The following is a 14,813-nucleotide window of genomic DNA, read 5'->3' as shown; positions in this document are numbered from 1 at the left end:
ACATTTAGAAAATATTTATCCTGAGTTTTGGGGATATCTGTACCTTCAAATAAATACTGGATTAACTTTAAACAAGTAGCAGTAACTAACTTATAAAAGGAATGTACATACAAAAGAGCAGATGCACAGAAATTGTATTTGGAAAATCATTACCTCATTGATACTGCTAAAATAATTTCAGTGCCAACATAATTTCAGTGAATTTCTGAAATCATAGAATACTCAAAGAGTGAAAAGTTACAGTATTACAGACTGGTCAAATAAAAAGTCTCAGTCAAAGACCTTTGGCTTTCTCAATCTCCAAAAGGTTCTCTGTTTTTCTTGTATTAACGAGGAATTAACTTTAATCTTGTTTTAGACACTTTGCTAAACTCAGTCAACGTCATTAGGCACAAAAAGACAGGCATAATAAATGTTCAGAAAACCCTGTGTAAACCAAGTTATACTCAGCTATATTTACAGCATGAGTCCTCACAGATAAAACTGTTTTCAGTTTTTTCCTTAAAAAGTGAAAAAAAAAAAAAAAAAAGAATATAGGTAGCAAAGTATCATAAAACTAAAGCTGATTTTTTCAAGAGGCCAGGTGCCAGACTCCTGAATACACCATTTCTTTTTTAGCTATGATTTGCCCCCCACCTGCCATTCGAACACTGAAGAAAACCATATCATTGTCTTACAATACTGTAAAACTAAAATATCACTAATTGTTCAAAAATCTATTTTCCTTCATGAGGCAGGCAAAACACCATTTAAGTGCAAAATTAAAAACTCCAAATTATGTGTCAAGTTCAGTATTAAAACCAGAATTTTGACTTTTTAGTTAGAGCATCTCTCTGAAAATATTTTGATGTACAAAATTTGGTACTGGGAGTTTTGCCTATGAAGGCTTTCCATGTCATGTATGAGTCCAAAATAAGAAGCACAGCTGAAATGCTTTGAGAAGCTAAAATTAAGTCCCTAAAAATAAGCAAGTGGTCACTCTGAAGCAAGGGTTCAAGACAGAAACTGAAAGAAAAGTGTATAAAAGGGTGAGGTAGGAACAGTGGTGGAGACTCAGAAGACTCACCTCCCCTCTAAGTGGTCCAGTAATACTTGTAAAACCACAGAAACACAAAGCTCACTAAAAAGGTGGCACATGGATCTCACCGGAGTCTGCACTACCCAATGATTCTATTTAAAAGGCTGCCTTTTGCTTTCCAGGCAGCCTGTGTAAACAAAACCCTTACACACTACATTACACAAACTTGTTCAACCTCACTATAGCAAAACTATTCCTTGAATTATGAACAAACAGCATTCCCTGGAATTGACCCAGGGTAGCAGAACATTTCTTTAAAGCAATGCACCATGCTAATGCAGGGAGCTTCATAAGCAGAAAGCATATGGAAGCCATAATACTATGCCACTCTTAAATTAAGAAATGAACTTAATTTACTTCACATCAGTGCTGAATTTGACCCTTTCCTGTTAATGAAAACCTCTGAAATTTCCACTTCTCACACAGTTTTAGTAGACGTTAGGGGAATACTCCACATCTACAGATACAGACAACATACAAAAATCAGAAAATAGTATCCTTTCTTATGTGCAGATCTAGCTTAGAAAGAGAGAGGGAAAAAAAAAAAAAAGAAAAAGAAAACCAAGTAAGGATTTTGTGGTGGGCTCAAATTTTACTTTTTCTTGTCTGAATGGCTTAAACTAATAAGAACAGATAAGAATGATATTGCAAGGCAAGCCATAAAAGAGAGTAATTTATAACAGATGAACTTACACCTTGAGGAGATGAACATACACTTAAGTAAAAAGGGAGCATAAACTTGCAACTACCTTCCCACCAGCACATACTTGAGAAATGAGCTTTAAAAATTAAATAGGAGCTTGATAAGAAACTATTCTTATACCACCTTCATTACCATATTTGAGCATCTTCCAATAGCGTGTTGAAGGATATGAATAATCACTTGAGTCCTTGGTGATAACTTGGGCTTAACTCCAGAAACACAGTTTGCTGAAGTGAGGCTCTGTAGCATCTTCTGATAAAACTGAAAATGATAAATCCCTCACCAGGAGGAAGGCGCTTAGTGTGGCTTCTGGCTCCTTTCTTGAAAAGAGAGCATTTTGTTTTGTTTATCTGCTCTGGTCTCCCTGACTCAGTTGTGGGTTTTAAGCATATGTGTTCAAGTGAAGAAAGAAAAAGAACAAGACTTCTCCTTGCAGCAAACACCAGTAAAAGTTTATTGAGGTCCCCAGCTAATGTGGGAATTCACTGTAATCTACGACTTGTCTCCCAAAGATATGCCTATGTTATCACATTGGTGTAGTTCTTCAACTTTCAATCAAGCCCACTCAGTCACACACTCTAGCTCTAATTTGGAGAGAACCAGGTGACGCTGCAGATAGTGAAATTTAGGTAGGGGAAAGGCTGGTACATACATGAGCTCGTGCCCTACTGATGTAGAGCATCCTCATAACAGCAGTACACACACAACCCAGTGAGTTCTGTCTCTAATGCAAATGTGAGAGAGTTCATTATTCCTGACAAATGGAGCTTTCAACCACTGTTCTCATCTCAGAGCATTTCCGTACACCAGACCCCAGGCTATGGTAACAGCCCAAGCACCAAGGTTTTGACTTTGATGGGACATCAGAGTAAAAAGGAGAGGTAGAGTCTGCCATGCACTCAGCAGCCTGCACTACCGAAGGGGGCTGCTTCTGGCTGCTGCAAAGATGTGCTGAATCAGTGCAGACTTTTGGAGAAGGGCCAGGCGGCTCTCAGCCCACTTAAAGAAGGCTGGTGGGCGGTTAGTGACTACGCTACTCATCCCAAACAAACTCATGGCTGGTGGGAGAAGAGCACCTGCTTTTCCTGGCAAAAGCGAGCGAGTCTTCCCACACACAGGCAGGCATGCTCCACCTCATTTAAAAAAAAAAAAAAGTCACCAAAAATGTTGACCCTATAATGCTAAGTGTGACATATGGAAATGCCCTTTGTATGCACCTTTATATGTAATTATGTCTATACACTGAATAGTGTCTTAAACACTGGGGTCATTTTCTTAAATACGGAGTTTGTATCAAACAAACTTGGGATTCTGTGCACCCTATGCTGTTCAGTATATTTGTGTGTTGTAATGAATTTCACTGGTTTAATTTTCAAAAGCAAAATACCTTCTACATTTTCTTTAGTACTAGCTGCTGTAAAGTCATATAATAAAGTTGAATTTTAAAAGCTCACTGTAGAAAAGAATATTGTAACTCACATCCCAAAATGTTCGAAGAAATTTACTTATATATCAAAATACCAAAAAAGAAGATGAAATGATGTGCAAAACAGACTTTTTTTTAAAAAACAGAAGTCTGAAAAACCTCATATCCTCTGGATTATTTCAGCAGGTGTTCCTTTACATAACCAGAACTAATAAAAGCTAAAATGAGATTTTATTATCTAGAAGACATAAGTTAAAATAAATGCTATGATTTGCTTTCACCCACTTTTAACAGCTGTATCCATCCTTAAGAATGGAACTATAGCTTAAAACAAATCAAAGCTTTATACCAATGTTACTTCAATTTAATTCATCCTTTCCAGTGGCTTTTCTAAAAGTAAGCTTTTGTGGCAAAACTTTTGAGCACTTCTCTACTAAACATTCAATGGTTGAATTCCAAAAAGACAACAGATTTATTCTGCCTTAATTCAACACCTAGTTCTCCTCAAACACTTTAATAGGTTCCAAGAGCCATCTTCATCACACCTATCATTACCAGCTTAGTTCTATGACTGTATATTTATAGATTTTTTTACAGAATGGTAAAAAGACTATTTAAATAAAAGATCAAAGTTACTGATGCGACATTGGCAGAAACTCTGAGTGGCTTCAGTCAAACAAGGTATCATTCTGAATTTTTCCCAACGTAGCTTTAATACCAACAACACTACAATCTTCAAAACTCATTTGTAACATAATTCAATCCCTAGCTGAATTGAAAATGCAGTTCTGATCTGGAAAATACCAATGGACATTGGTCCATCAATATATTTTTACCTACACACTCAATACCTCAGAGTCAGATACCTCAATTATTAGCCTACTGTGTTTCAGAATGAACCATATGGTTTTACATGACTGTCACTCTAACAAGTTTTGATAGACAACACTTGCATCTCATTGGAGACATTTTAATAACTTGAGCACACGTCAAAGGTACACTGCACAGAGTTAAGATTTCAGAATTGCATTATTATTTTCCATCTCTTCCCACAGACCCGCACTAAGATTTTGCAATGATTGACCTGGATGCTTGGAATATCAGCAAATTATTATTTAATCATAAGTGAAACCAATCGGGTGATTTGCCTTTGTCAAGAATTCATTTATCTGAATTAAAAAAAAGAGTTTAATTCTATTAATTAAATAAAATTACCACTCCATGGGTATAGATAATCCCAAACTGGCTTGGAGATCAATAAACTCTGGAAAGGTTTATTAGTTTAGATGCAGCCCCACAGGAATATAGTTAAATGTCTTCCAAAGCCATTCCAGGTCCAGCAGAGGTACGGAACTGATTTGTTTCAGGACATATATCTGCCAGACCCGAAATGACTGCATGCTGACCCAGTTTGGATGCCTTTGATCTTAACTCCCAGGACTTGGACTTGCAATAGCATCGTAGAGAAGCATTTAGCCATCCATTATCACCCCTAGTCCTGGTGGGCTTTTTCTATCCAGACGGAGAACTGTAACATGGCACAAACTAACAGGACCAGCAACAAGCATCCAAGCTCCAGCAGAGCCACTGCTGAGCTAGAACTAATCCCTGTGATGCTTATTTGCAGTTGGATTTATCTATCCAGGACTTCCCAAGTGTCTGATAGTAACCACAGCATCCAATGTTGTCCCAGTTATCTAGGATGTCCTGCTCCCCATGATCCTGGATATCAGAGAGTTGATTACACAACATCCCAGTCAACAGAACATAAATCTGTTTGAAGAAACTGAAAACTAAAGATAGCACTGAAGAGCTCAGTTTTAATTAGTGTGAAACAGCATCTAATTTTTTCCATCTCAGAGGACATTACAGCATATTTTATATAATACATAATACTCTCAAGTAGAAAGAAAAGTTAAAATACTGGAGAAGGTTTATCTCCTCTTCCTCCCACCAACCCCTTAGGAGGATATATATATCAACTATGGAAGTGTCAGTTCATTTCATTTCAATATTTCATAATCCAAAGGAACACTCCCATTTTATTAAAATCTTACTATGGGGCTCTTTATAGAAGTTTTGTTTCAATTTGTTACTTCATTTTGAAGCTGCTCAATATTAACCTCTAATATGCCACTGACAGCTCTTATCACTGGAGTTGTAGCCTAAGCACCCAAAATAACATGATCCTTTTCTTAGACTTCCCTAAAACAACGGAGCAGGTTTTCTATGGAGGTTATGACATTTCCATCCTTGGAGAAATTGAGAACTCAACTGGGCAGGCCCTGATCAGCCTGATACAGCTGGTTGTGCTTTGAGCAGAGGCCAGACCAGGTGTGACTTCCAGAGGTCCCTTCCAACCTAAATTATCCTGTGATTCCATCTGTCTGTAATACTGGAATTTCCTATAGTGCCGCATGGAGAGGTCAGCAGTTGTGCTTTGCCTCCAAGGAGGCTGAGTGGGAATCTCAGCACACTAAAAAAACGGGCAATCACCAAGGAATATCACTGTAAATTCTGAATTTTGAGACAGCAGGAAATCTTTTCTCATGCTGTTTTTATATTGCTTAATATCAAATTCTACCTGTATTTTACCAATAAAACTCTAGTGGCTTTAATAATTTCTAACTTGAGTTACAATTACATAAAGGTGATGATGTTTTTGGTATTTCAATTGACATAACTGAGAATCTACAAATGAACATGTTCTCGCAAAAACCTCATTCCCTCCCTCTCCCATTTAAATTCTATATGAATGCGCTAGGTAACTCACATTATAATCTGCAGGAGCACAGAATACCTAACAAAGACAGTTTCCATCCCAACACATCACAAAGAAATACACAGTCCTCCCTCTTTAATGAGAAAACGTCAGTGTGTCACAATGCCTTGAAACTAAAAAGATATTTGCATGGAAAAAAGTATAATTGGTAGCAGCTACCATATAGCCAAATTACAGCTCTAATCCACTCACTAAATTGCCATATGCTCTGTTCTAAGCAATCAGCCAGTTCCCTACCACGACTCTCCAGAAATAACTGTGCTTTGCAATTGCCCAGCTGGGCATTTAAAATGTTCCACAAGGGTCTGGTGCCATCCGTTTTATGAAAAGGACACCACATCATGGTCCTTCATCTTAATGTTATTTTTGAGACCAAATGTTGAAAAAGAATAACAAACACAGTCACAAAACTCTGAAAATGTGAACTGCAAAGTATCATTGTAGATACTTATATGAAGCACTAATGGAACTGAGAGAAAAGTCACACATCTCCAGGTTTCACCCTAATTTAAGACAAAGATTATTTTAAGACAAAGATCTACAATACATGTAAAATGCACTCAAACTGTTAGGTAACATCGACTTTCCAGTCTAAAACTGAGATCAGTATTCATTCCTTGCCCACATAAAAGCCCTTAGAGATGCATCAGGAAACAGACATCCATTCTTTAACTGCACGTCCTCTTCTCTTGAGGATTTTAAAAAAATTCCCTCCCAACACCCAGCTTGAATGTTCTTTCTTGTGAAGTATATATCCTAGCAGGCCTAAAGCAAGACTTGACTAAGAGATGTATCAGTATTAACTGATAATCATCCACATGTAGCGTATGTTAGACTGTAGTCAAAAGATAATAGCCCTAAAAGCAGAGACCAGAATCAGAGTCTTCTGCTCCCACCAGTGCTCGGAGCACAGATATGAAGCCCCTGTTGCTCCTGGCCTTCTGCAGAGGACACCCTGATGCACAGCCAGCTGCCAAGGGACTCAGGATCCAAACCACGGCTGGAGAGACCTTCTCTCTGTGCCTGGGAGACCTGCTTCAGCTGTGGGAAGCTCAGTCACCCCCCAGGGAATGCCTGAAGCCCAGGACAAAGGTGGACACCAACTATATTGGATATACACAACTCTTCTCATGGGTTTCTTACACGAGGCGGAGCCCAGCTTCAATGCTTTGCCTTGCTCACCCAACCACACTCACGATCCCTTACAGTCACTGGATGGAGAGCGACAGCATCAAACCAGGCAATAAACAGTACTTTGGCATTGTACTCCGAGGTCTTCGGAGGAAGCTGCATTTTCCATTAGCTGCGTAAGGATTAGCAGTTATACTGGGCCAGCTGAGAAGGACCTCTGCTGCAGATCAAGTGTCTCTATGGGCTCTGATCACTTTATTTTGTGTTTCAGTTTTCTTTTAAACAAGTATCATATTTTTGAAGCTTCAATTGAAATATGAAAAAAGGAAAAGGTATTTTAATCAGTACTTAAAAGCAAAAATATCCCAGTGACAGGAAATAAATTGAAAGCTTTCTCCCTTCCTCCAAACACAAAGAAAACAAAATTTTCCTCAAATACTATAATTTTTACAACACAGTTCAACAATATTCTCTCTCTACATAGCTGCTGAAAATGTGACTGAAGAATACAATAAGAACTCAGGAACATCTGGCTGGATTAATTAAATCCCTATTTTTCATAGGGAGAATTTATTCTTATGTACTTCAAATTTCAAATTTCCCTATATCAAATCCTCTCAGTCACAGTATGAACTTTGTAATATATTTGAAAAGCACGCTCCTCTGAACTTCACAGAAATAATTCAACTCACGTACTGTATGTATTTACATATCATCATATCTGATCAGCCTGTATCATATAGGCCTAGCAGATTTGCAAATGCAAAATGGATCCTCTCTGAAACTATTATGCACACAGAAGTATATAAGGAGCCTTAGATGTGGCCTATTTGCAAAGCTCAAAGTCATGCCAACGCAAAGCAGAAGACTTGGACCATTCTCCTCTTCAGGTCTAGTTAATAGGATTGGTTTTACAGAACAAAAGAACAAAGCATAAATATTTAATTCTCATGACATGCAAACACTGTCTTGTTTTCGTGTTGGTATGGATAATGCTCCTGTTCACATTTTTATTTACTATCCAATTAGTAGATTAACATAAGTACAACTTGCCACCTCTGCACTTGAGGAGACGGTGAAGATGAGACAGGCATTTCTCAGTTTTAGCAAGTGTGGAAATACTCTGGGTGGAGGGAGAAGCACCTGTGCTTTATTTTTCTCACGAAGTCAGGTCACAGAGTATAGTTCAGCTGTTCACTGGGACAAAAAACATTATTTGCAAGACTAAATCAGCAACACAATTCTTAAAACTAATTTTATTCTTATGGTATTATTTTATAAATAAATAATGTGAATTAGTATTTAATTGTTTCAACCTGAGATTTTAATTTTTCACCTATCAGTATGGGAAATCTCTTGGCAGCTCTGGTGGCTGTATGAAAATTAAATTTTTTGTTTAATTATAAATTGGTTTTGCTTTAATAGTGGAGGCTTTAATTGAAATATTTTAATTAAGTGCTTGAAGCAATACAATGCTAGCTTTTTGCTGGAGACTAGCTTATCTAACAGTCTGGAGTTTCACATTTACTAAGCTCCTGTGCTGAACATACAGAGCGCTACAAAACCATTCGTAACTGCTGCTTCTACCTGGCTAATGGCATGTAAAAAGACAAACAGTGAGTGAATTCAACTACACACCCTAGAGCAAGTTAATAATTTAGGCAGTAAACAGGTGTGGTTAGGACTGTTTGAAAATAATCAGAGTAAGTGAAAGAAAGATAATAGTTGTAGCATCTTGTTCAAAATGTACTGTGATCTCCACAGATATACTTCCCGCCTTCTGGCAATCCTCCCAGGAGGAACAAGTGGCAGACAGGGCTATCAAATTGCTCTCTGATGGGCGGCCACACTATGGCAAAACATAAGCTCTGGCAGGGAATGCTGCTCTCTTCTTCTCCAGACAGGATATCAAAATTGAAAGCACTTGTCGGGCTCATAAATAGCAGTATCAACACTATTAAGATTTTAGGAGTGTGGGGAGGGGCGAAGGGTTGATTGCTTTTTAACAGATTAATTTGCACATTTGAACATTTCAGAAACAATACAATCTGTCTCTGGGGCCCCTCCTGATGATACTAACAAATAAAGAAATGGGATCTAGAAGTACAGAGGACACAGAACAGCAGCAGTATAATTTCATACTTGTAAAACACTATTTATACAAAAACTCTGAGGCTTTCTGGAAAGAGTGGTCAGGCAGGTGCTATTATCCTGAAAATATGGGCAAGAACAGCAGAACAGTAATGCTGATCACCTGCACCAAATCTATCTGCAAACATCTGCATGACTGCTTTGAAAAGTAGGCTATAAAACAATTTATCTTTTATTGTTGTGTTGGGTAAAAAACCCAAGCCATCTAAGTTTTCAAGCTTTAACAACTATAGAAACCACCTCTGCAATTTAATGAGTGAGTTAAAAAACATTTATATTTCATTGCAGATCACACAAAAGTGTTACTTGCAGGGAAACTGCATGAGAACCAGAAGAGGCAAGGAAGTATTTACAAATGGAAGTCTGAAATATATGCCAGGGTTAACAATATTTGTGGGGAAGAACTTTCCAAACAGGAAGATATTGTTATTAAAAAAACCCTCTTCCTTTCTACTAAACAGTGTCCTCACTCATCCAATAAGATAAGATTAAAAAACATAACTACAATAAGGTTCCACTGTATGACAGTAGATTTATTAAATTACAGAAGAACATAACTGATACACACAATGTATCTTGCTTCCAGCAGAAAACACTTAGGAAGAAGAAAAGAGAGAAGGACAAGTACTTAGTGCAATTATGTAAAAGAGACAGACAAAATGTCATTTCAGAAAACAAGTAATGGCTGGGTCAAGTAACTAGGTAGAGTAATACTTCAAAATGTAAGAGAGGAGCACTGCAGGGTGTTTCTTGCCCTATTTCTCTCATATTCCTGTTCTGTACTGGCTAATACAATTCATTCTGACTGTCCAAAGGAGAAAAGCCTGCCAACTAATCTTAGAAGCCAAGGGATAGAGATTAACAGAGGAAATGAGTAGGTCTGGGCTTCAAAATCCACCTTCTCCAATTTCCCTTTCTTCCATCTACAGTGCATAACAAAGCTGTTATGAAACCACACGTTGTAGTGGTAAAAAAAACATTTTGTTCCTTTAAAATCTCTGAGTCAAGAACATGGCCAAAATCATGCCTGAAAGCTGAAGAGGCTTGTCAGAGTTCTCACAGTAAAAATTTCAGGAAAATTAAGAAATTCTCAGCTGGTGGAGATCACTTTATCTCATTTAATCCACATTGCTATGTTGATCCACACCAGCTGAAAATCTGAAACTTCTTTTGTGTTGTGCTATTTTTAAGTAGCTAAACTTCAGCCTTGAGTACAATTGTTCAATCCTATGACGTGGTCCTGAAAGACAAGTACAGTACAAGTAAAAAAAAAAAGCTATCACCAACATGTCCCAGCCACTCTCCAAATCCTTCATGTGCCCGTCAATTCTTATGAGTGCTATCAAATTACCTTCAGCTGTTCCTGAGTCTCTGCTGGGAGCTACGATACACAGCAAACCCCCCAAAAGTGGAAGCCTTTCTGATTTCAACATTCCTTCCTGTTCAGACCACTTCTGCCACCTGCATTTTATATTAGTCTCCCTGTTGGCCTGTAACATTATCACTCTGTGAGGGCAAAATGTAACCCTGGCTTTTGTCTCACTTGTTACCCAATCTCTTCCATCACTTACTCTCCCCCAAGAAAATGAAGTGTAGTATCTCTTCCCATCAAGAAATTTCCTTTGTCTCCATTTTGAGAAAAAAATCCCTGGCAGCACCTAGATTTATTAAATCATACAAACCCAAGCTTTGAGAACAAAACTGGGTCTGTCAGATGGTTGATGTCATCTTTCAGACACTCACCAGGGTGACAATGGCACATTCAGCAGTCAGTTGAGCAGCACTGAACAACGTCCGAACAAAGCGGTAAATCTGTTTCTGCTCTGGGTCATGTTTGTCATAGTCTGGTGGCACTTCGGATTTCTAAGGAAGAAACACTTCCAAATAGGTGACTGAAACAAAACGAAGCAGACAGAAAGAAAGACAGTTCACATGATAAGGAAGAAGAGGCAGATGAACTTACCGAAAGGGGATGAAGGTTTTCATCAAAAATATCTAAGAGCATTCTTCCATCTGTGTCCCTAAAAAGTATTAAAACCAAAGTAGTGTCATTATCTGAACACAACAGCACGCAGCTCTCATAGACACAAGCATGTTCTTAAAACTCCAATATTCCTCATGCTGCAGGGTGCTTAGAAACACTGCAGAAATGTGATTTTCAAATAGAAGTTGGTCCTATTCTGCCAGAAGGTTCACATGTAATATGAAATCCATATTACAAAGTATGTTAAAATTTTCAGTTTTCAGTGCCCAAAACACACAGCGTTTGTGATCTCTACTGTAAGGCATTTTGACAGCCTCAGAGGTACTACTATAAACTTACAATAAAATCAGTCCAGCTTACTTCCTTTTCTTAACTTTATCATGTTAATCCTTGCAGTCACTTAATTCCTTCTCCTCCTTTATTGTCGTCATTTACAAATATGCAACATTTACAAATGTGCAACACTGGTTTTACAGTTATCCTTTAGTTAATACATACATATTTCACTTTATTTGGAAAACCCTATCCTAGTAATGGTTTCTGAAAGCAAAAAGGAGTACATACAAAAAAATCTCAGACAAAATAATTTTCCTGTTCATTGGTTTTATTTGCTATTTCTCTCTCAGATCCCTGTTGTTCCAGATCAGCATGCAAGTTGATGCAACTTCACAAGCCTAACAGCCAGTATGCGATATAAGATTTTTGCCATTTGTAATCCTGGCAGGAACACTAACAATCACAAAAGAAAGTGGTATAACAGTACCAGTTAGAACTGGACACTTTCTGGATAGATGCATCCATGTGACCTCCTTATTACAATCCCATCTTTATTTATAGCATCCCTGGTACTCTGGTCACAGAGTTCTTAAGAAAGAAACCACTGAATATGTTTCCTATCGCAGCAACACGTGTCTCTCAGAGCATACAAACATGAGTTTTACAGTGGATTCATGTCTACAAAATGTACTTATTAGCAGCTAACATCTAAACCTCAACATCTGAAGGCAACATTTTTTTCTGCTATAAGCCTGCTAACACTTGAAATGATTTTTTTTTTAAGCACCTAAATAAAAAACAAAACAACAAAAAACAAACAAATTGAGATAATTACTAGAAAATTCCTAATGAGCAAGGATTTTAGGCCAGGCTCTTTTACCCCTACATAAAAAGACCTGTATCATAATGCAGATGCAGCCTCACTGCAGTCATTGATGTGCTACGGTAAACTGTGGCCCTTCACAATGAGAAGAAAGAAAGAATTTCCTATTTTATTTTTTCATGCCGTAGCTTGTGCATGCTATGAAGGCACATTTGATTGCCCTCAAAAAATCTATTACACCAAAAAAAAAGTTGATAGGTTTCTATCTTCATTATAACAAATTCACACTGTTATCTTTCAAAAATGAACTATCTACTAAGTGATCTATGCATTTTTTTGTGTACAGCTTGTTGGCATTTGTTTTATTTATTCATTTAGCAAATTCAACAATACTTATGCATTCCTCTGAAAACAAGACAGTTGTAGTCTTTCACCTCTTGTTGAATAGCTAAGCACAACAAAAGCTGCAGAAAGCAAATCAATATAACAGTGATGGGAGACACTGAGAAAAGAATGAATGACAACTAGCATGTTACAATCAGATGAAATGTGGGAAACATATACAGGAATATTCTGTCTCATGTACAGTTTCTAAAGAAACTGGGACTGGTAAGAGTTTGGAATATTAGGAAGTAATTTAGTTTTAAGCCTACTGTGCAGGATAAAAGGAACAAATAAATACTGTCTGAAAAGAACTCTTCTCTGGCAAAGCAGGTGCTTGACTCATTTTCCCTCAAAATCAACCTTGAGTCCGTATAAGAGTTACAGTGGTTCCTTACTCCCCACCCTCAATAATGAACCAAAATCTACCACCTACATCAACAACTTCCTTTTTGCCATTAATGGCAGGAAACAGAACATATGTTGTGCTATCGCTGTTTCAGCAGAAAGTACAACCGAATGCTGTTACTGCACTGTCCCTCCGTTCCTAAATCAGAGACAGCTGAAGACAGAGCAGTCATTTGACATCCTTCCTTTCTGAGTCGTTACCCGACACGCACGAGCCCGCTCCAGCACTGCTGCCGAGACCATCGGTGCCAAGCGCGGCAGAGGGCACGTCAACAACGCACCTCCCCACCCCGGGGCAGCTGCAGGAGCGAGAAGCAGCAACTAGTCCTTCCTGAATAAATCACCCCTCCACCCCAAAAGCAAAAGGACAGATAGCAAGGTTCCCAAGAAGATAACATTCAGAATGTATTTATTTTCAAGACACTGACATGGGAATCTATTTTATAAAGGTTTGGCCTCTTTGTCTACTAGCCGTAGGTCAAATTTGCATCAAGTTCTATAAGATCACAAATGGGCATATTTTACTGCAGACAGAAATCAGCTCCCTGGCAACTGGCACAAAGTCAGTCTGTATATCTGGCTCTGCATTCCTCCTCCTGCTTGACTGTGAGCTCCTTCTGAAGTTTCTCACCATTTGTAGTCTCTAATGTACCCCGTTCTCTTGGGCCTTTTACTCAGCTGGCACGATTGTTAACGGAGCGCTTAAGGATAATTTATTTCCACAAAACTTTATAGTATAATCATCTTTGAGATCTCTATTATTTAGTCAAGCATAGTAAAAATTGACTAGTTAGCCAAACTAACCCAGGGACAATGGAGGAAAGGGGAAAGAGAGAACCACAGATGGATAAACAAGTAATTCATGCATGATCACTAATGCCTCATTTCCTGGGAAATGAGATTAAAAGTCTGCAGAAAGATTTCACTCCAACTTTGCTTTACATATTGCTATGTTTAAGTCCAAGGCCCCCCTGACGTCTTGGAAAGTCTTCTAAGAGCTTTCAACAGGGATCAAGCCCTAAGACTTTCTGCCCTTGTGCACTTCTAAAGGTTTCTCTTTAGATGTCAGCCTTGTTTCAAGAAGTGATGGGTTACAGTGACCTGAAACATGGTCCTGAATGACGTACCAGCTTAACTTTAAACTTATGAGTAATTCCTTTTGTTCTAGTCAGACTTCTTACAGTCCAGAAGAAAAAACATGTAAGTGGCTTGCTAGGTCGAGATCTAAGCCAAGTTCTCTGAAAAGACACATTGAAAAGCCACGGACATAGAAGTCACTTAAAGTATTTAGAAAATTTCTCCTTAGAAATGTCAGGAAATACCGTTTTATGGTACTGTGATGTATCGTGAGGACAGAGAATTTAAAATACAAAAGCACAATTCAACGTGAAAAAAGCTAATTTATTTACCAAGTTACTTTTTAAAGAACCTATTTTCTATTCAATTTCAATCAGCTGGACTGAGCAGAGATCTCAAACATAGTACACCAGACAAGATAAGCCAGGTCCTGCGATGTTTCTGAGGCATCTTGAATTACATCTATTCACAATGTCACTCTTACTGTGTAATTAATGGCTTTTATTTCAAAATCCATTAACATTAACTGATCATTGATCTACCTAGTTAACTTTACAAAGGAAATCTGAAAGACACTATTCAGATTTCTCTAT

At 38.0% G+C, this 14,813-nt stretch overlaps 1 protein-coding gene across 6 annotated transcripts in view; it reads right to left on the bottom strand.

Moving 5' to 3' along the window:
* Positions 1 to 14,813, bottom strand: part of CCNY (cyclin Y) — a 126,410-nt gene that overhangs the window by 16,417 nt on the left and 95,180 nt on the right. For all 6 annotated transcript variants that reach the window (XM_042802103.1, XM_032982682.2, XM_032982679.2 and 3 more), the window contains 2 exons: positions 11,235 to 11,292; positions 11,015 to 11,134 (listed from right to left, as the gene is read on the bottom strand). In XM_042802103.1, the coding sequence (XP_042658037.1) occupies positions 11,015 to 11,134; positions 11,235 to 11,292 (178 nt within the window). The remainder of the gene's footprint in view (positions 1 to 11,014; positions 11,135 to 11,234; positions 11,293 to 14,813) is intronic.

This window comes from Tyto alba, unplaced genomic scaffold (genome assembly GCF_018691265.1).
Source record: "Tyto alba isolate M040663 unplaced genomic scaffold, T.alba_DEE_v4.0 Super-Scaffold_38, whole genome shotgun sequence".
Taxonomy (NCBI): Eukaryota; Metazoa; Chordata; class Aves; order Strigiformes; family Tytonidae; genus Tyto; species Tyto alba.
The sequence above is the reverse complement of the archived record's forward strand: the minus strand, read 5'-3'. Positions and strand labels throughout refer to the sequence as shown.